This window comes from Giraffa tippelskirchi, chromosome 2, assembly GCF_054371585.1.
Source record: "Giraffa tippelskirchi isolate mGirTip1 chromosome 2, T2T-mGirTip1v1.2.pri, whole genome shotgun sequence".
NCBI lineage: Eukaryota > Metazoa > Chordata > Mammalia > Artiodactyla > Giraffidae > Giraffa > Giraffa tippelskirchi.
Window position 1 is genome coordinate 101,774,698 of NC_137276.1, and position 21,738 is coordinate 101,796,435.

The window sequence follows — 21,738 nt, forward strand, 5'->3', positions numbered from 1 at the left end:
ATCAAGATTAAAAAAGGAGAAAAGAAAAAAAAGGAAGAGGGAAGGAAAAAAAAAAAACAAAAAAAGAAGAGAGAAAAAAAGAAAAAAAAGAAAAACTCCACAGAACTGCAAAAGCCCAATGTAGAAGCAGAGGTTTATAACGAGGAAAAGCATGATTGAAAGAAAAATCAAAAGCTTAATTAGATTTCATGATGCCAATAAAATCAACAACTACAACAGCATGGGTTGGGGGAAAGGAAAGAAAAAGGAAAAAAGGAAAAAAAAAAATCATCATAATAAATGTTTTTCTTGAGTCACTGCTGTCAAGGGCCTTTCCCTCACTGGGAGTCACAGTCCACCTCACCTTTCTAGGATGCCCTCCAACACTGTGCTGGTCTCTGGATTTGCTGTGGGGGCAGCTCAGATTCTAATCTGGTTTTATTCCTGTGTGTTCTTGCCTCCAATGTCCATAGCTATCAGAACTAGTGTGTTTTCTTTTGTAGGAGCTCTCAGTGCCCTTTCATATATTCCATAGACACAGAGTCTGCCTAGTTGATCACATGAATTTAATCTGCAACTGTACAGCTGGTGGGAAGGTTTTGGGTCTTCTTCCTTAGCCACACTCCCCCTGGATTTCAATTGTGGTTTTATTTCCACCTCTGTACCCACCTCTTGGTTGTCCACTGGGGTTTGCTTCTGAGGCTGCCCTGGAGGACTTGGGTCTGTCCCAGAGAGGGCCAGTTGTGGAGGTGGTGCAGCTGCTTGAGTCACAGGGGTTCTGGCAGCACCAAGTACTCAGGGGAGTTGCTGGCTAGGGCAGCAGGAAATATAGTGCTCTAGAAGAGTATGGCAACCAGTAATGGCCAAAGTGCTCCAGTATTCTTGCCTGGAGAGCCTCCCTGATAGAGAAGCCTGGCAGGCCACAGTGCACAGGGTCGCAAAGAGTTGGACACAACTGAAGCGACCCCGTGTACTTAGTGGCAAGACTTCTTTTTGCTTGTGGCAGCTCTACCCAAGTGAGGGTTTAGCGGGAAGGTGGTGCAGCTGCTTGGTTCGCAGGGACGCTGGCGGTGCCAAGTGTGCAGGTTCACAGACTGCCTCTGCCACAGGAATTATGGCCCTATCAGAGTCTTTTTTCAAGCCTCTGGTAGCTGGCGATCAGAAGGCCTTTTTGGCTAATCTTTCTCCATAGCTCCACCCTTTCAGACACTTAGAGGGCTCCCTTGCCTGGGGTCCTTCTCTGTTGTTCAGTGCATCAGGCACATAGAGGCTGGGGTCCTACTCTGTAGATCGGTGAGTCAGGCACTTACACAGTCACCCTGGGTGGCGTCCTACTCTACTTCGGGTGCGTCAGGCGCTTGACGGGCCACTCTCTCTATTGTTCATCTGCCGATGCTGACTGTGGGGAGAGAGGCTATGGTGATGGCTCTACCCCCTACACCTGACTCAGTAGTACTGCCTTGCTTCCATGGCTGCCTGGCTGCCTGGCTTTCCTTCACAGGCATTTCCCACCACGATCTCCTCCCTCATATCCCCTTAGTCCATCTGTCCGCAGTCAACAGCAGCCCTTGCCCTGGGATTGCTCCACAATCCGTAAGTTCCAGCTCCCAGCCAGTGCACCTTCTAGGGGACCTGTGTCCTTGTCTGGGATACATATGGCTGCGGCAAGGACTGTCTGATTATCATTGCATTTGGGCTGCCACAGATCAGCTGTTTCACTCTCATAAATATTTCTCCTCTGTTTCAGACAGTTGCCCCAATGTGTGGATTGGACTCCTGCTTCAGTTCCCCCACCTGCTGCGGGCAGATCCAGTCCTACTAACATTCCTGTTTTTCCGCTTAGTTCCTTCATCTACTGAGTTTTTGTGTGGTTCTGTATATACTTTTCTGGTAGTCTGGTACTCCTGTCCACTCTCAGCTGGTGTTCTGCACACACTTTTGTGTCTGAAGGTGTATTCCTGATGTATCCATGGAGAGATGTACTCCACATCCACCTACTCCTCCACTATCTTGTTCTCTCTTCCTAATTGCATTCTTATAATCAAAGACAATCCTTGAAATTCAAAAAATTCTATGACTTTTCATACTTAAATATGAATAAAATAAAAAGTTTCACACTGTTAGGCTTGTTTTTGATAGGTTATAAGATGAACATCATTAATGTAAGATCATGTTAATCAGGGGTCAGCAAACCATGGCCCTGAAGTCAAATCCAGTCAGTCACCTGTTTTTATAAATAAAATTTGATTGGAACACAGATACGTTCCTTTATTTGTGTATTGTCTATGGCTGTTTTCACAGTGTACCACCAGTGTTGATTATTTCAGCAGAGACAGTGTGTCCTGCAAAGCCTAAAGTGTTGGCTAGCTGACTCTTCACAGAAAAAGGTGGTGACCCCTGATTTCAGTAATTAGTGTTAACCTTCATTATTTTCTTTGTTCAGATACAGATTGAGAGGCACTTGAACACTTGTATAAGTGTTAAATCATACATTTAATTTGCTGAGGAACTAACTACTTAAATCCAGTAAAGTGAGCGGTTTTCTTGTAATGTGAATATAATTACACCAATGAATCTAATCTGCAAACAAAGCTTTTGTTCTTTTTTACCAGTTAGATATATAGATAGAAGACAGGATAGATAGAAGATTAAATAAGGGGTTAATTTTTCTTTCTATACTTTCTATCTGATTGGATTTAATCCTTCCAAAGCATTTTTTCTCTTTTTTTATTGAGGACCAACTCTGACTTTAACTGTGTAGGGAAGTGTTTGGAGCCCTAAGCTTTACAAGAGACTCTGCAGTATAACCCATCCTTGATCCTTAAGACTCTATCCAAAGGCCAGGTGGCCAGGGAACCACCTGGTCAAGGAACCTTTTCCCAAAACAAGTTTAAGGATTCCTTCAACTTGATTTCCTCTAGTTGGAGTTCTTTACCTCCCCTCCCTGTTTTACTCTCTTGTTTTGTTTGTATATTTATTAAGAATATATCCTGTTTTATATTTAATATCTGGGTAATATTTTGTCTCAGGTGGTAGTATATGTCATTTGTTGTTTTTTTTGTTAATTCTTTAATCTTTGCAACCATGTTGTGGTTTTTTTTGGTTTTCCTCTATTTTGTATTAGGGCTGGTATTTTAGTTTTTTTATGAAAATTCTGACTCATATAATGGCTTTCCCTTGCATATACACACTTATTTGCCTCCCTAGACAAACTTTGATTTAATGCCTTTTAGAAAGGGAAATTGTTTATAGTTTTCCTTGTGATATAGAAAATGCTAATAGTCTATAAAGGATTTCTAGAATTTAAATAGGAATAGTACAAACTATAGTTATAGTACATTGTAACAGAATTTCATTTTAACCTTTACCTTGGTCAAGATTTTTACTAGCTGTCTAGCCTTTCCCATCTGCCTCTGGATCTTTCTTAGAGTGTATCTGGGGTATAAGGATTCAGATCATTTATTGGATGAGTAAAGGCTAAAGGATTAGAGAAGAGAACATCTTGAAACCTTGAGGCTGATAATATTTGTGTTTTAACTTGAGAATTATATAATTGTAAATAGAATTAGGTTTTCCATTTATTTGCAAAGTCTCATGAGTCTGGTCCATTATTCTGAGCAATGTTTAACAGTATTTTTGAGAAGTTTTTTTAAAAAATTAGATTTAAATAAAGTTATGTATGATTTTAAATTTAATTTATTGCACAATTTATTGTCTGCTATTGTCTACTCTGTCTGCTAGTAAATATACTGTAATGTAATATAAGCTAGAACAAAGCTAGAACATCCATTTTTGGAAAGTTTCACTTGTTCTGCAGCAGGGCCTTTCCTGGCCACTTGTCATTGTAGGAAATCCCCTTCTTGGCACTTAGGTTAATTGACTAACTGTGTGCTGCCACAGTGCAGTGTAGCACAAGAAATACTGATTTCCATTCTAGCCTTTTATTGGAAGACTGCGAAGAAGCTTTTCTGAAAAACCCTGAAGGCAAGCCACGATTAATTTATCATCGTTTGGAGGATGGGAAAGTCAGTTCTGACTCTGTCCAGCAACTGATTGATCAAGTTTCTAATCTGAACAAGACCAGCAAAGCCAAGGTAAAATTCATAGGCTGTTTTTTAAACATGCTTGGGAGAGCAGTGTGCTGGGACAAAGGACATGAGGTGGGAGTGAGCCTGGCATGTTTGAGGAAAGGAAGGAAGCTAGTGTGGCTGGAGCAGAGTGAGTGAGGGGACATGAGTAGGAGAGGTCACAGGGGGCCAATCCTGAAAAACCTTGGTTTTTCTCACTTAGAGCGAGGTGGGGATCCATTGAAGGACTTTAACCAAAGAGGAAGAAACGCTGTTGTGACAAGGCTGTCTTCGGCTGCTGTGTTGAGAATCGACTGTGGTTTGAAGGGAGGGTATTGGAGGGGGACAGAGCTGGAGAGCTCCTGCAGTTATCCAGATGAGAGTTGCTGGTGGCTGAGACCAGAGGATGTGATGAGAAGTGGTAGGATTCTGGGTAAATTTTGACAGAGTCAATAGATTTCCTAACAGATTAGTTGTGGACTATGAGAGAACGAGACATGAATAGTGATATATACCTAAAAAGTATGTGATATGTAAGTGGACAGATCAGAATCATTACTGTGCTTTACTCTCAAGCACAGAGTCCTTCTATCTATTATTGGCCAAGGATCAGTGTAAGGAAGAGCCTTTTCCTGGTAACCCTTTCTGAGGGCATTGGGAAAAGCCAAAAACTGATGATGAGTAGAAGAATTTGATCATCCCTAGATGCAAAGCAGAATGTATTTTAGAATAGAGATTACAGGCTTTGCATTACTGCATGCTGAGATAACTTGGTAAATATTCATAGTTAATGACAAGAATACAATTAAACAACTCTAGGGTTTTGACAAAGTTTCTGTTACTGTATGTCCAGCCAGAAAATAAGATCAAATGTGAATACAAGCATTTTTCTTGAGGTCAGCATAACACAGTGAAGAGTCTAAGAAAAAGAGAGTACATTTTTATTATAGTTAATCTCCAGGGCCATTTCATCCTGTTTTAATTATTTTAGTACCAGCCTACGTTACTAGATGCCACAAGGGAAGATTCTTATTCTATAGATACTGCTTTTAAAAATTAGTATACCACAGGTTGAATTTTTTTATATAGGAGTCACAATCTCTCTACTATGATTATAAATTTAAATGTAGGCTAAACTTCTTTGCTTTGTTTTGTAGAATTGTAGCTTTACTGGCATAAAGATGGATTTTGAATATTATGTATATTGAATGGTACAGAAATACATAAGATGAAATTAGCTGTTTAATTCATGTGTGTGTGACTGTGTGTTTAAAGAAAAAAAATAACATGACTTTATTCAGGACATCAAGAGAAGGGACATTCAGCGAGTGATTAAGAGGCTGATATTTGGCTTTGCCTAGCTTTGGAATGTTCATAACCCGACAGGTGAAGTGATTAGTAAGGTATCTACAAGTTTTTACATGAAACAAAAGTATGAGAATTCAGCCATTGGAGTTTTCCTGAAAAAAAAGACTATTCCTTTCACCTGGGGCCAAGCCCCCCAGCCAAACAGGGGAGGAACTGAAAGTGGCAGTTGTGGGGGTACCTTGTCCTCTGCACCCCCACCTGTTCCTGAGGTGAAGGCCCCCCTCAGCCTTGGCACATGGCCCCTCCCCCCACCACTCCTCTGAATCATTCTATAAATAACCCACAAATTTGCTGAGCACCTAGGCCCCAGGTCCACAGAGAAAAGCAGAGGGAGCCCCATTAACTCCCATTAAAGAAAGGCTAGTTCCCCCTGACCACAACCAGGGACCCCAACCCTTCCACGCTTCCCCAGGTTACCCTGATTACCCTTCCAAAACAAATAGGCAGAAAGCAAGCAATATTCAGAGAGGGCTTTTATATGAGCCTACGTGTTGAGGTTGCAGGACAAGAAGAAAGAAACAAAAATTATTTCTCTGGAGGCTGTGAGATAGAAAGAATCAAGCCAAACTTAGGAATACTTTCCACACACTCTGTTCCACATGATAAAATCTGCTTCAGTTTGCAGGCAGAGATGGAGACTTGAGGCCTCGCAGCACACCCAGGGGCGTAGACGCTGCTACCAGGGCCCCAGCACATAGCATTCCACCTATCCAGTTCCTTAGTAGGTTCCTGCTCTCTAGTGTCACAATGGTCAGCTGTGTGCATCAGTCCAGACAAAGTGGACTTTCAGTGGTGATACCAGGTCCTGGACAGAGTTTTGGCATCACCAATACCAGTCACTTTTCCAGATGGGCACATAAACCAAAAAAAAAAAAAGCATACTTTTTGTTTTATTTGCAACATTGTTCACACAAAATCCCATGCGTGACCTTAGACAAGTTATTTAACTTGCCTCAGTTTCCTCTTCTAGAAAATGGAGAGAATAACAGTGTCTCCCTTACAGGGTTGTGAGGCTAAGTGAGCTATACGCCTAGAGCACTTAGAACACCTCCTGACACATAAGCACGATAAAAATGTTCGGTATCACCCCTTCCTCCTGTTAGTATTGCTTTTTCTTGTTGTTAAACTTTTTTTCCCCCCTAGATCATTGATCACTTGGGAGATCCTGCAGAAGGAGTCTATAAAACCTATCTTTATGTAGAAAAGATTATTAAACAGGTAAATATACATTCCCTGTGAGATTTCATCTCAAATATCTTGACTGATTTCAATAAAATTGAGTTTTCCAGAGAAAATCACTTGTTTGATTTTTTGAAAACAGTACCTGGGTTGTGTGCCCTTGTTTCTGGCAAGAGTCCATCCTGTAGTATTGTTGTGACATTCCCAGTACCGTGTATCTGTATCTCTCAGCTCACGAACAATTTGATTCTTTAATACCCATCAGGTATAAAATGGATTACAAAAGTGGTAGGTAAAAAGCAAGTATTTGAGGGATAATGTTCATCCTGTTCAGTAGAGTCTCCTCAGATTCTGTGTGCACCTTGAGTTTTTGTAAATAGAAAAATTCAGGGCAGATTTTACTATCCTCCTAACCACAGAGAGGAGTGAAAACGTACTTCTATGTCCCTGAGGTCATGGATCACAGAGACATCTCAAACTAAAAGTTTCTATGATATCTCAGTATTACCTTGAAACTATATGAGTTAAATATTTTGCTTGATATTTACCTGTCTTTATTTTTAACATTAAAAATCATTTAAAATTATGTATCAGCAAAAATGCTAATAATGATAATAAAAAGAAAAAGTATTCCCTATCTTCAAGTAAAATGGGCACAAGAAGATGTTTAGCCTGTATTTATCCTTACCTGCTGACCTCTCCCTCAGGGTACTGGGAACCCTATTTGAGAAGTAAGTGTTTCAATTACTTTTTAAAAATTAACTCGTGTTTAAAGTATGCAGATTTGTTATTAGAGAAAAAAAGTGAGCCCCAAAATAAGATGAATTAAACAGAATAAATGGTAATAATCACCAACTTTATCATTTGTAGGACAATATATTTTCAGTGATTAATAGGTATCACAGCAGAGATATTTAATTGTTCACTAGCCAAATACAACCCTATTGTGTAACATTTTTCAGAAACCAGATCCCCTCTAACTTTAATGAAAGAGAGACGTCTTTGTTTTTATTATTTTAATATTTCTTTGTGTTGTTCTGTTAGTCACTCAGTCGTGTCCAACTCTTTGCGATCCCATGTACTGTAACCCACCAGCTTCCTCTGTCGACGGATTTCTCCAGGCAAGGATACTGGGGTGGGTTGCCATTCCCTTCTTCAGGAGATCTTCCTGATCCAGGGATTGAACCTGGGTCTCCTGCATTGCAGGCAGATTCTTTACTGTCTGAGCCACCAGGGAAGCCCTAATATATCGTTACCTTTATTTTTAAACTATTGCTTAATTTTATAGTTATAAATTGATCCCTGGAGGTACCATAAAAGGGTATAGGTTTGAACTTGCCCTCCAAGGTTGATGAGGGCCACCTTAGGCCTGTGTGCTGACTAAGGTCTTCACTTCCTTCATTCACTTTTGTGTGCTTGCTGTTGGTGTTCAGGACATCCTGGGCTTTGAAAACACAGACCTGGACACCAAGGATTTGGGCAGTGAAGATTCTATTCCAGAAGAAGATGATTTTGGTGATGTTCTGTGGGACATACATGATGAACAAGAGCAAATGGAAGCTTTTCAGCACGCTTCAAATTCAGCCCATGAGTTGGGATTCGAGAAAGTAAGCATTTGGTTTACAGTTCCAACAAAAATCAGTTGCGCTTAAAAGCTGTATCATAATTGTGGTTTAACCTAATTATAGTCAAGGTTAAGGATTGTGTTAATATCTTCCTCATTGCTTAATTATCCATGTTTAGACATGTGCTTAGGTTTGTATCATGTGAAAAAAAGTGAGATTCAAATATACTTATGAACATCAAACATGTTTAGTTACAGATTGTGCTTGTGTGCAAAGTCACTTCAGTCATGTCTGACTGTTTGCGACCCTATTTGCCGTAGCCCATCAGGCTCCTCTGTCCATGGGATTCTTCAGGCAAGAATACTGAAGTGGGTTGCCATGCCTTCCTCCAGGGGATCTTCCCAACCCAGGGATTGAACCCATGTGTCTTATGTCTCCTGCATTGGCAGATGGGTTCTTTACCACTACTGCCACCTAGGAAGCCCTAGTTACAGATTAGGATTTACCAACTACATGTTTATTATGCTACCATCTGCAATTCTCTAAGATAGTATACCTAGGAAACCTGATAAAAAATAGTAAGGCTATCTATTCTTCCAGTTCCTAGAGGAATCAAAATATCAAACATCCAGAAAACAAAGCAGAGTAGTTAATGCAATAGGCAGATCTGTCCTTCAGCATCTTTAAATATCTAAGTGAATAAACAAGACTAGAAGTGTACAAAGAATCTATCTTCAAGTTTAAAAAGCACTTAATATTTAAAAATTAATAAAAGAATATCTTAAAGAATATTACAGTAACTGTCACTAACAGCTATGTTTTTATACGACTTTTAATGGCTTTTATAATTTAGACTGTCAGTTTCATGTGTTGGTTCCACTGTTTCCTTACTATGGCTTTTGATCAAGCTACTTAGCTCTAAGCTTTGACTTTCTTGTGTATAAAATGAGGATAACTAATAGAACCTACCTCACATGGTTGTTGAGGGGACTAAACCAGATCTTGCACATAGAACACTTGACATGGTGCCCATCACATGGTAATGTTAAATTGTTATTTCATAAGGAAGGCAAGATATCACTATTTTGTAATCGAAGAACCTAAGGTTCAGATTATAGTTTGCCTATGAGCCTACAGAGTGTTGATTGTAGATGTAAGATTTTTTTTTCCACATTCAAACAAATGTTTATAAAACTTTTAGTTACAGATGTAAGATTTTAACCTAGGTCTTCTGGCTATAAATCCTATGCTTTCTTCTGTGGCAGGGAGCCTTAATGTGGGAAACACAGGTCTATAAAAAGACTTTGTGTATGTGCTCAGTAGTATCTGACTCTTTGCTACCCTATCGACTGTAGCCTGCCAGGCTCCTCTGTCCATGGGATTCTCCAGGCAAGAATACTGGAGTGGGTTGCCATTTCCTCCTCCAGGGAATCTTCCTGATCCACAGATTGAACCCAGGTCTCCTGAGTCTCCTGCATTGCTTCTCTGCATAAAGGCAGACTCTTTACCACTTTAAGCCACCTGGACTTTAGGTGGGGCCATGAACTAAATTGTTAGGTCATACAACCTAACAATTTACGAGGTTTATGAGGTCATAAATCAAATAAGCCCTTTGTTTCTTGAGAAGCATGATTTCTATCAAAAATATTTGAATTCCTGGGAAATATGATACGACAAACAAAAACTGATTGAAAAACTATACTAAATAATTATTTATTGTAATTGCTAGAAATCTCTGCTACCCTAAAGCTCACACAAACTACTTATTACACATTCTTTTGATTCCTCATCAGTTATCATTTACACCACTGGTACACGTAAACATCCTAACCCCCAAGATGACTTTGGAAACTCCTTTATAACAACTGAGATACTGTAGTTTTCTGAGCAAGTTCCTTTTCAGCTCTGAACCAGGTTTTCCTATCCGAGGAAGGCCTCGGAAATAAGCGTTCTTGGGCTTTGCATAGAATTCACTCAATTTCAAAAAGATCCTAGGTGGCCTGTCCTAACTTGATTCTTTGAAGTGGGTTCGGTGACTCCAAGGCCTCAGATAAGACCTTCTCATTGTTTCTCAGGAATCCCTGGAAACTGAGATGATCTTCAGAACAGGTGTTCTTCTGACCAGGAGATATAGGATGCCTGCTGATGATTCCCTCAAGGTCTTCTGTAGTTCTTTCCATAGTTCAGGAGCTCAGGGTAATACAGTAGCCTCCCTGCAACATTCTGCAGAACATCTGAATGGTGCAAAGCCCCACAGTGATCTGAAAGGCTGCCTCTCATCCATTAATTTACATTAATACCATAGCAGAAGAAATTGGGGCCCATTCTTAGTTTACTCCTTTGGACATATTTAACCAATCATAAAAATAAGCAATTATGAGGGTACTATTGATTAAAAGTAGATTTCATTTTTTCTTGCAGCTTTTCTCCACTATTTCAGCGGATAATCGGAAATTGACTCTATTTAGTATTGAAGAGGCATGTTCTTCCTTACAATTTACAATTTAAATTCATTTTTATTTCTAGTACTACCAGCGCCTTAATGATCTTGTGGCAGCACCAGCACCAATTCCACCCCTTCTTGTATCTGGAGGACCAGGCTCTGGAAAGTCCCTTCTTTTATCAAAGTGGTATGATGCAGTGCAGTTAAACAGTTATTGTTGTCATCATTTGAACTACTGAACTCATTCAACAAAGTGAATTATTGCATGTCTACCTTCCTGCAGGGCCTGTATTGAATACTAAAAAAGCAAAAGGAGTAAAATGACAGACTCATGCCCTGAGAAATATACAATTTGAATGTTAGAGAGAAGATACAGAATGAGAAAGGAATAGCATTTGTGATTGTGTACATAAATTATGTTGCTGTTTAGTCGTTAAGTCTGACTCTTTTGCGACCTCATGGATTGTAGCCTGTCAGGCTCCTCTGTCCATGGGATTTCCCAGGCAAGAATAGTGGAGTGGGTTGCCATTTCCTTCTCCAGGGGATCTTCCCAACTTAGGAACTGAACTTGTATCTCTTGAGTCTCCTGCACTGGCTGGCTGGTTCTTTACCACTGAGCCACCAGGGAAGCCCACATAAATTATATAGGTCAGAGCTAAGAGAGTGGTCAATATCAATTTCAATAACATCAATATGCAGATCACAGCACCCTTATGGCAGAAAGTGAAGAGGAACTAAAGAGCCTCTTGATGAAAGTGAAAGAGGGAGTGAAAAATCTGGCTTAAAACTCAACATTCAGAAAACTAAGACAATGGCATCTGGTCCTGTCACTTCACGGCAAATAGATGGGGAAACAATGGAAACAGTGAGAGACTTTATTTTCTTGGGCTCCAAAATCACTGCAGATGGTGAGTGCAGCCATGAAATTAAAAGATGCTTGCTCCTTCGAAGAAAAGCTATGACCAACCTAGACAGCATATTAAAAAGCATAGACATTACTTTGCCAACAAAGGTCTGTCTAGTCAAAGCTATGGTTTTTCCAGTAGTCATGTATGGATGTGAGAGTTGGACCATAAAGAAAGCTGAGTACTGAAAAATTGATGCTTTTGAACTGTGGTGTTGGAGAAGACTCTTGAGAGTCCCTTGGACAGCAAGGAGATCAAACCAGTCAATCCTAAAGGAAATCAATCCTGAATATTCATTGTGAGGACTGATGCTGAAGCTGAAGCTCCAATACTTTGGCCACCTGATTCGAAGAACTGACTCATTGGAAAAGACCCTGATGCTGGGAAAGTTTGAAGGCAGGAGGAGAAGGGGATGACAAAGGATAAGATGGATGGCATCAACAACTCAATGGACATGAGCTTGAGCAAGCTCTGGGAGTTGGTGATTGACAGGGAAGCCTGGCGTGCTGCAGTCCGTGTGGTCACAGAGTTGGACTGAGCAGTTGAACTGAATTGAAGGGAGTGGTCAGTGTGACAGGGAATTAGGTGAATTATAGAGGCATGTACCTTTATTTTCAGTTACTGGGCTCATCTTTAAAGATTCATTGGGATTTTAAATATTTGAAATAAGACAAAGACTATTTAGAGTGAAATAAATCATAAAGAATATCAAAATAAATGATAATCTTTACTATGAATGTAAAAATAGTTCTTTAAATTATGGACTAAGGTTCATTTAAGCTAATAAACTCTTATTTTACTTTATCATGTTATTTAAAAACAAGAGGTAAGACCATTTTCTTTCATTCTTAGTTATTATTTACATTGAGGAGTTACCATGTTATTTCCTTTTTATTGCCCTTTTATTCAAAGTTATATTTCAAAATATTATTTTTGTACTTACCATAGAAACTTCTTTTTTCCTAGGTTAATATTCATTTTACTAATACTTTAACCTCAAATGTATAGTGTTTTGATTTACTTTAGTCACATCAATTTGTAAGTAAAATGAAGCTATAATTTTTAATGGTTTATTTAAAAGAATATAAAAGTGGAGTAAAAATGGAAATTTCCCATATTAATTCAAAATTAACTGACCATGTAATTACTAACAGGTAGCAACTGATGCTTAATGCATTGTGAATTCTTTTTTGTTGACAGTAAAGGAGGTTTATCAGTCTTACAAAAGGTCTTTTTCTTTCAGGATCCAATTACAACAGAAGAATTCCCCTAACACACTAATTCTTTCTCATTTTGTGGGGAGGCCCATGTCAACCAGCTCAGAGGCCTCCTTGATCATTAAACGACTGACTCTAAAGGTAGAATATACCATTTTTGGAATTACTACAATTAGTATTTAGATTCAGAAGTTGTCTGGCCTGAGGATCTGATGATAAACTAATTTTCAGTATTACCCATTTGTTGGTTTTGCATAAGGTTAAAAGTATATACAATGCTATTGAGTCCTTCTGGTGACAATTTTGGTTTAAAATGCAGAGATAGAAATACTTCTCACCAGCTGTGATAAAGTGTAGCTACTTTAATTTGTGTGCATTCTCACCTTGTAGTTGATGCAGCATTCTTGGTCAGTATCTGCTCTGACATTGGACCCTGCTAAGCTTTTGGAAGAATTTCCACGTTGGTTGGAAAAACTCTCTGCCCGTCATCAAGGCAGCATCATCATCATTATTGATTCTATAGATCAAATTCAGGTATGTTTTCACTTTGTAGCCTGTTGATACACTCAGAAAGAGACAAAAATATCAGTAATGACAGATGTTTAAATCATGTTTGTGAGAAAAAAATGATGATTTTGTTTCTTTTATTTCTGCTTAATTTATAGAGGAAGCATGTGGATAATACAGAAACACACACACACATACATATATATATATATATATATGCCAGTAGACACTAGTCTCTTGTTGGGAAGGACCAATTATATTTTCACAATTAGCAAATATTGTTCATTTTGACATGGTTTTAGGGCTTTGACATTTCCTTACATGCCCAGAATTCGGATCAGTGATGGTAGTGTTTTGCCACTTGTTCTTCTAATATTCTGAGATAAATAATCTGCAAATAAGATTTTACCCTTAATAATAATGAGAAATATAATGAGAATTTCATTTTAATTGGAAAGCTTTTGAAATATTTTAAATTAATAGATGGAATTTTGTTTTTATATTTTTAAGCAAGTTGAAAAACACATGAAATGGCTGATAGATCCACTGCCTGTGAATGTAAGAGTAATTGTTTCTGTGAATGTAGAAACATGCCCGCCAGCATGGAGGTAAGCTGCTAACATTAGTTACTTCTGGTTACATGAAATATTTTAAGTAGAAAGAAAGGTTTTTGATACGTGATTATTTCTCATATTTTTCATATAAGTAGGAGTGAGGATAGGGAGAAGTGGACAAATTCAGGAAAAGGATGCAATCTATAGCATTTTTTGGGAAGTTAGATCTGAGATGTGAGGGAGAAGACTAGGATGGCCCCCAGGTTTCTGGCTTGAGAAATTAAGTAAATTGTGGTTCCATGAACTAAGATGGGAAACACAAAGGACAGGCAGGTTTGTGGAGGAAAGGTCATGAGTTTTGTTTTCAGACGTGGTTTGTTTGAGTTGTCAATTATAGCTCCAACTGGTGATTTCTGGTAGGCAGTTAAATTTATGGGTGAGGAAAACAAGGGAAGAGCTGGGACAGGAAAAATAAGACTAGACACCTGAGATCCTGAAATGAAAGTCCAATACTTAAAAAGGGATGCAGTGGTTGAGTTCTGTGAAGTGGTGTTTCTCAATCTATTTTTGTCTCCCTACCCCGGCAGCCTTTTTAGTAATTTTCTTCCTACTAACCTCCCTACCAAGAAATTTTAATATCACACATATACCATATATAAATTCATGAATGTAAACAGATATATGTGTATTTGTTGTTCAGTTGCTAAGTCATGTCCAACTCTTTGCAACCCCATGGACTGCAACACACCAGGTTTCCTGTCCTTCACTATCTCCTGGAGTTTGCTCAAATTCATACCCATTGAGTCAGCGATACCATCGAACCATCTCATCCTCTGTCTCCCCCTTCTCCTCTTGCCTTCAATCTTTTCCAGTATCAGGGTCTTTTCCAGTGAGTTGGCACTTTCCATCAGGTGGCCAAAGAATTGGAGCTTCATCTTCAGTATCAGTCCTTCCAATGAATATTCAGGGTTGATTTCCTTTAGGATTGACTGGTTTGATCTCCTTGCTGTCCAAGGACTCTCAAGAATCTTCTCTGGCACCACGATTCGAAAGCATCAGTTTTTCAGCACTCAGCTTTCCTGCAAAGATTAAAAGTGTACTCCGTGCAACTGGGTCCTTTTGGTGACAATTTTGGTTTAAAATGTAGAGATAGAAATATTTCTCACCAGCTGTGAGAAACATGACTCATATCCATACATGACTATTGGAAAAAGCATAGCTTTGACTATATGGACCTTTGCCAGCAAAGTGATGTTTCTGCTTTTTAATATGAGGTCTAGGTTTGTCATAGTTTTTCTTCCAAGGAGCAAGTGTAATTTTGTTGCTGCAGTTACTGTCCACAGTGATTTTGGAGCCCAAGAAAATAAAACCTCTCACTGTTTCCGCTTTTTCCACAGCTGTTTGCCATGAAGTAATGGGCTCAGATGCTATGATCTTCGTTTTTTGAATGTTGAGTTTTAAGCCAGCTTTATCACTCTATTTCATCTTCATCAAGATGTTCTTTAGTTCCTCTTTGCTTTCTGCATTAGGATGGTGTCATCTGCATATCTGAGGTTATTGATATTTCTCCTAGCAATCTTGATTCCAGCTTGTGAGTCATGCAGCCTCGCATTTTGCATGATGTACTCTGCATATAAGTTAAATAAGCTAGGTGATAATATACAGACCTGATGTACTCCTTTCCCGATTTTTAACCAATCCGTTGTTCCATGTCCAGTTCTAACTGTTGCTTCTTGACCTGCATACAGGTTTCTCAGGAGGCAGATAAGGTGGTCTGGTATTCCCATCTCTTTAAGCATTTTCCACAGTTTGTTGTGATCCACACAGTCAATGGCTTTAGCCTAGTCAATGAAACAGAAATAGATGTTATTCTGGAACTCTCTAGCTTTTTCTGTGAGCCAATGGATGTTGGCAATTTGATCTCTGATTCCTCTGGCTTTTCTAAATCCAGTTTGTACATCTGGAAGTTCTTGGTTCACATACTGTTGAAGCCTAGCTTGAAGGATTTTGAGCATAATCTTGGCAGCATGTGAAATGAGCATAATTGTACAGTAGTTTGAACATTCTTTGGCATTGCCTTTCTTTGGGATTGAAGTGAAAACTGACATTTTTCAGTCTTGTGGCCACTGCTAAGTTTTCCAAATTTGCTGGCATACTGAGTGCAGCACTTTAACAGCACCATCCTTTAGGATTTGAAATAGCTAAGCTGGAATTCCATCACCTTCACTAACTTGCTGGGGGTGAGGGGCGGATCTTACGCTTTTTATGTATAAAGTGCAGATTTGTGGTTTATAAAAAGTGTGAGATTTCCCTTCTCCAACAAAGAATTTCAGCACTCCATTGAGAATGGATGTTATAGGGTGATGGAATCTGACTGAATTACAAGTAATGTTTGGTCAAAGACTATGTCTGGCACTATTCCTCATAGGTACCAATACCAATGTCATTTTACTGATCGTATAGAACATAGAACTAGAAATGTTTTACCCGTTTACTGTCAATATATAAGCTTTTATCTTATAACAGTGTTTGTTGTGATTAATTGCTAAAAGTAATGACATGCCTGTGATAACATGTATAAAGGAAATAATATTACTTAATATGTTTAACAGAAATTAATTTTATGAAGGTAGTATAAAAAATTCTTATAATGGACTTTGATTTGTATTATGGGAAGCTTACAGCTTTGTTGTTTCATTAGAAAAGAATTTCATTTTTCTTTTTCTTTACATAAAAGGCTGTGGCCTACACTTCATCTTGACCCTTTAAATCCAAAAGATGCAAAATCTATTATAATTGCAGAATGCCACTCTGTAGACATTAAGTTGAGTAAAGAGCAGGTAAGTATTTTTAATTTTGCTGCTCTCTTTTACTCTCTATAGCTTTCTTTATTAAAAAGAAAACCTTATATGAGACTTAAAATTCAATATAGGAACTCTACGTAGTTCCAAGGAAAATTGGAATTTAGTTATTACTTTGTTAAATGCGTTTACCCTTAAACTAATAACAGATATAGAACAAGCAATAAAAAAGACTTTGGTCTTAAGGCTTACTTTACTATATTATATTAAGCAGTATTTTAAAAGTGAAAAAGCTTTTGTATGTTGACAGCATTTGTGGTTCACCACAACACGGCAGTGATGCCACTGATGAGGTGGCAGGAACTGTGTTATTTCTGCAGGGACATTTGCTGATGGCTCAGTTGTATAGGCCACTTAATTCCAGGGTGGTTTTGTATTTTTGTTTTGTTTTGTTTTTTTGGTTAACTGGTACAGGAGAAGAAGCTAGAACGACACTGTCGTTCTGCTACAACCTGCAATGCTCTTTACGTCACTCTTTTCGGCAAAATGATTGCACGGTAAGTGGTAGTTATTTTATGTCATCTTCAGCAATTTTGTGTTTGCTGCAGAATGCTTCCTCACTGTGTGAAACAGAACTGATCATTATGGCCATCTCTCAGGCTACTAAGATTCTGGTGTTCTAACTGTGATACTGTGACTTTACATACATGATAATGTGACTTGACTGAAAATTGCTAGCCCTTGAATATCAGAACTTGTTGGATATATTTGTCTGGTTTTCATCACACTAACCTTTTCTCAACTTGGGGCTGCAAAAGAAGGCCATCTTTGTTCTAAATTGTCACCTTGAGGCCCCTAGTTTTGGGAAAGTGAGAAGGCAAATGAGGCATAATAAAATGTTATTTCAGGTGTCTTTCAATATCAGTAGATAGGTATATTCGGAGAAGGCAATGGCAACCCACTCCAGTACTCTTGCTTGGAAAATCCCATAGATGGAGCAGCCTGATAGGCTGCAGTCCATGGGGTCCCTAAGAGCCGGACACGACTGAGAGACTTCACTTTCACTTTTCACTTTCATGCATTGGAGAAGGAAATGGCAGCCCACTCCAGTGTTCTTGCCTGGAGAATCCCAGGGCCGGCGGAGCCTGGTGGGCTGCCGTCTATGGAGTTGCACAGAGTCGGACACAACTGAAGCAACTTAGCAGCAGCAGCAGCAGATAGGTATATTGGTAGGAATTTTTAATTGTCTCTGTTCCCACATCCTGATAAACATTTCATCTTACAGCAGAGACTTCTATTTTAGCCATTCATTTGTAATGTGCCTTTATATAAGCAGTAGAGAGTTTTACTACTTTTACTTCTTCAGGACAGTCTCACCTTACTTTGTCTGTTTGCAACCAGAGGTAAAAAAAAAAAAAGACTAACACTTGTTTTGGTATTCATCAGAGTAGGTTGTAATCCTAGCACAATTCATATTGTGGAAACTGGATCTAGTACTGTTGTCTCTCAATTCCACATTCTCACTTGAAGCATCAAATTTGAAATGAAAAAAATCTTTCAAAACTTTGAATTGCCTGTGATATTTTCACTGACCCCTCCCTCTGTCCCCAGAGTTGTAGCAGTGAATCTGAGAACATCAGTGGCTTGCATGAGTACAGTTCAAAAGTGTTAAGTCATGCATTTCGTATTTTTTGAAGTAATCTCTTTTAAGAGGGACTATGGACCATTTTTTGTTTTTCCGCCATTCTTTACATATTAAAAAACGAAACTACTGGTAAATATTATGTAATGTTTTAAAATAAACCCTATCTACTGTTTTCTTTAAGCTGATGTTTTCCAAATTCTGGTTCTATTTGTTTAAATTTAGTTTGCATGGCTAACTAATAATACTTATTTGTAATTATTTTCTTGCTTCCTGTATGTAGGTGGTGTGCATCTAGATGTACCATGTCTTATTTTTATGTTCCATAATGTGCAGTAATTACTTGATACATAGTTAAGTCCCAGCATATGTTCATTGCATTGAATTAAATGGTATACTAAAATAACTCTGATGATTCTAGCAGCCCCATAAAACTAACATTTTCCTGGACCATGTTTTATCGAATTCCTGTTGTTACCAGTGGAACAGTACAAAAAAAGATAAAGTAGAGCATTGTTTTTATTTACCCCCAATTATTCAGTTGTTAGCAGACTGTAAGAAATTAAATCTGTTCTCAATTCTAACAGTGCTGGGAGAGCAGGCAATTTAGATAAAATCCTTCTTCAGTGTTTCCAGTGTCAAGATACTGTTTCATTATATAGACTTGTTCTGCGATCTATCCAGGAGTCCATGGCAAATGATACAGATAAAGAACTAATGAAACAGGTAAAATGTAATAAACTTATGAAGGGAAGATTATTTTGCCATGTTTGCATTTGTGTGTGAATTGAAGTAAATGCTAAATCCTTGTAATGTTAAATATGTTTCAAGCATATACTATACCACACTGCCATAGTGTGCTTATAACCAGAAGTGATATCTCAGGGAACTTCATTTTCCTAATTATCATGGAAATTTTTCATCTTTTCATGCTTCTTGGCTATTCTTGTTTCATCTTCTGTGAATTTCTGGGTCAGGTCCTTTACCCATTTTTTAACTGAGTTGACTTTTTCTTGTTGATCTGTTAGTTTTTAAAGGTTCTGCATATTGAATACAGATTCTTTGTTATAGAGTTTACAAATCAATGTCTTCCCTGTTCTTGTGTTTTAACCTTATGACATCATTATACAAAGTTTTGTTTTAATAAAGTCAGATTTATCCACAGTTTCTTTTATGGTTTATGCCTGTTTATCTTACTTTTTAAAAATCCTTTGCTGTCATAAAAGTGATTTCATATTTTTCCCTTCAAAATATTTTATAATTTTGTTCTTCATGTGTAAGTCCTTAATGCACATTACATATTTTTATTTATTGTGTGAGGAAGGAATCTATTTTTTTTTTTTGCCATGCTGCACAGCTTGCAGGATCTTAGTTCCCTGACCAGGAATTGAACCTGGGATACTGCAGGGAATTCCCAGGAGCCTACTTCTTAATCTTTTAAAATATAGCTAGTTAATTGTTCATTTTACTTTATATATCTTTTCTACTGATTTGGAATGCCACCTCTCAGGTGTCAAGCTTATATATAAACATGAGTCTGTTTCTAGGCTCTTCTGTTCCAATTTACTATTCCTTATCAATACCACTGTCTTAACTATTAGAACTTAAAAGTAAGCTTTGATATTTCATGGGGCAAACCCCCTCTTAATATTTTTCATAGTTGTCTTGGCTCATTTCCCATGTGTATTTTTAGAGTTGGCTCAGCAAGTACCATGGAAATTCAATATACAATTTTAATTGGAATTGCACTGAATTTAGAGGCTAATTTGGGGGAAATTATCTTATATCTTCTCCTTCATGAAAAGCTAGATTGTTCTCCATTTATTTAGTCATCTTCTTGAATGATTTTCAAATAACATTTTATCTTCTTTCCCATAAAAGTTTTGAACATCTTTTGTTAAAATTTGTTTCTAATGACTCTGTAGTAGTTAAAATAACCTGTAAAAATTTTTTGTTGCTGGTTATTCAACTTAATTTTTGGAAATTTACTAACAATCTTGCTGAGCCCTTATAGTTTTAACCTTGATCCATTTTTATGTTTATTTCTCTGTTTCTCAGCTTGTGGAGGGGGGGTGGTTCCTGTAGGTTGAACTTTTCATTCTACCCCTAAGCCCACAAGCTTCCTTGTCTTCTTGTTCTGCTATTTATCTATCTAAATTTTCAGCTTCCTATTTGTTTGGGATACTTGGGGGATTTCCCTTTCTTTTCTGAAGGTTCAGTTATGATTTTAGAAATGTTTTGTTACTTGTTGTTATCTGATATTAAGAGGCATTTGTACTAAGAGGGTTGTTTTCTTCCACCATCTTCCCAGAACTGGAACTCTATCATTAGTTTTATTAACACATTTTCTGCAGTTTTAATTTTCACTAAACTTTTTCTATAAGTATGTTATCTTTGGCATACTAGATTTTATATGTACACTGTCTTATTCTTGATTAGTGTCTTTTGGAAAGTGTGTTTTAAGAAATCTGTTTCTTGGTTTATTAAATCACTTGAATGATAAATTTGAATAAGTTAATAAGCTTAAAAGAATTATGGACATTTTAATGGCTATTAGTTAACAATAGAGGTACTGTATAATCAGTTAATTTATTTTATCTACCTAGATTCTCTGCCTTGTAAATATTAGTCACAATGGTGTGAATGAGTCAGAATTGATGGAACTCTATCCTGAGATGTCCTGGACTGTCTTGACCTCCCTTATTCACAGTTTACACAAAATGTGTTTGTTGACTTATGGTTGTGGTTTGCTCAAGTTTCAACATCTACAGGTAAATGTTATCTTAGTAAGGTTTTTTCATTTATTGAAATGTCCACATATCATCGCACATGTATTATGCTATATAATACCATATTATTTCAAATATTTCAATTATAAGACAAAATTGAAATCTCAAATTTGGCATTACAGATATTTTCCCAGTAATTTTAGGTTAGATACAAAATTTGGCTAATAATCTTATGAAGTAAATACCTTTATGAAATGGCTATTACTTTAAAAGGTAGTTTTTTCTGAAAGAGAAAAAAGTTTTTTCAATTTTATGTTTCATTGTATTGTTGGTATATTATACATGTTTTAAGAGCTTGGGCTCCGTCACTCTGCCTCAATTCACAGCCCAGCCCTTTACAACTTAATGTAACCCTGGGCAAGTTCTCTGAGCCTTCAGCAGATGTTTTCAGCTTACCTCAGGGGTTGTGAAGATAATTAATTGAAGTGGTGAATAATTAATTGGTCCTGGTGAAGTCCTAAACATGATTTCTAGCACATAGTAAATAATGACTAATATAACTTTTTTTTACCATATAATTTGCATCTGTTAATCGCAAATTCCCAATCCTTCCCTCCCCAACTACCCCTTCCCCTTGGAAAACACAAATCTGTTTTCTATGTCTGTGATTCTGTTTCATAGATATGTTCATTTGTGTCATATTTTAGATTTCACATAAAAGTGGTGATCATACAGTTTGTCTTTCTCTTTCTGACTTTGCTTAGTATGATAATCACTAGGTC

At 37.7% G+C, this 21,738-nt stretch overlaps 1 protein-coding gene across 3 annotated transcripts in view; it reads left to right on the plus strand.

The window, feature by feature from the left end:
• The window catches only part of NPHP3 (nephrocystin 3), a 54,385-nt gene that overhangs the window by 14,674 nt on the left and 17,973 nt on the right, over positions 1–21,738 (plus strand). For all 3 annotated transcript variants that reach the window (XR_014076717.1, XM_081569831.1, XM_081569832.1), the window contains exons 7-17: positions 3,917–4,073; positions 6,558–6,632; positions 8,027–8,200; positions 10,685–10,788; positions 12,750–12,864; positions 13,114–13,257; positions 13,741–13,838; positions 16,522–16,624; positions 17,060–17,142; positions 18,815–18,953; positions 20,834–20,998. Coding sequence is in view for 2 of the 3 variants with exons in the window: in XM_081569831.1 (XP_081425957.1) it covers positions 3,917–4,073; positions 6,558–6,632; positions 8,027–8,200; positions 10,685–10,788; positions 12,750–12,864; positions 13,114–13,257; positions 13,741–13,838; positions 16,522–16,624; positions 17,060–17,142; positions 18,815–18,953; positions 20,834–20,998 (1,357 nt within the window). In the remaining variant the exon portion in view is untranslated. The remainder of the gene's footprint in view (positions 1–3,916; positions 4,074–6,557; positions 6,633–8,026; positions 8,201–10,684; positions 10,789–12,749; positions 12,865–13,113; positions 13,258–13,740; positions 13,839–16,521; positions 16,625–17,059; positions 17,143–18,814; positions 18,954–20,833; positions 20,999–21,738) is intronic.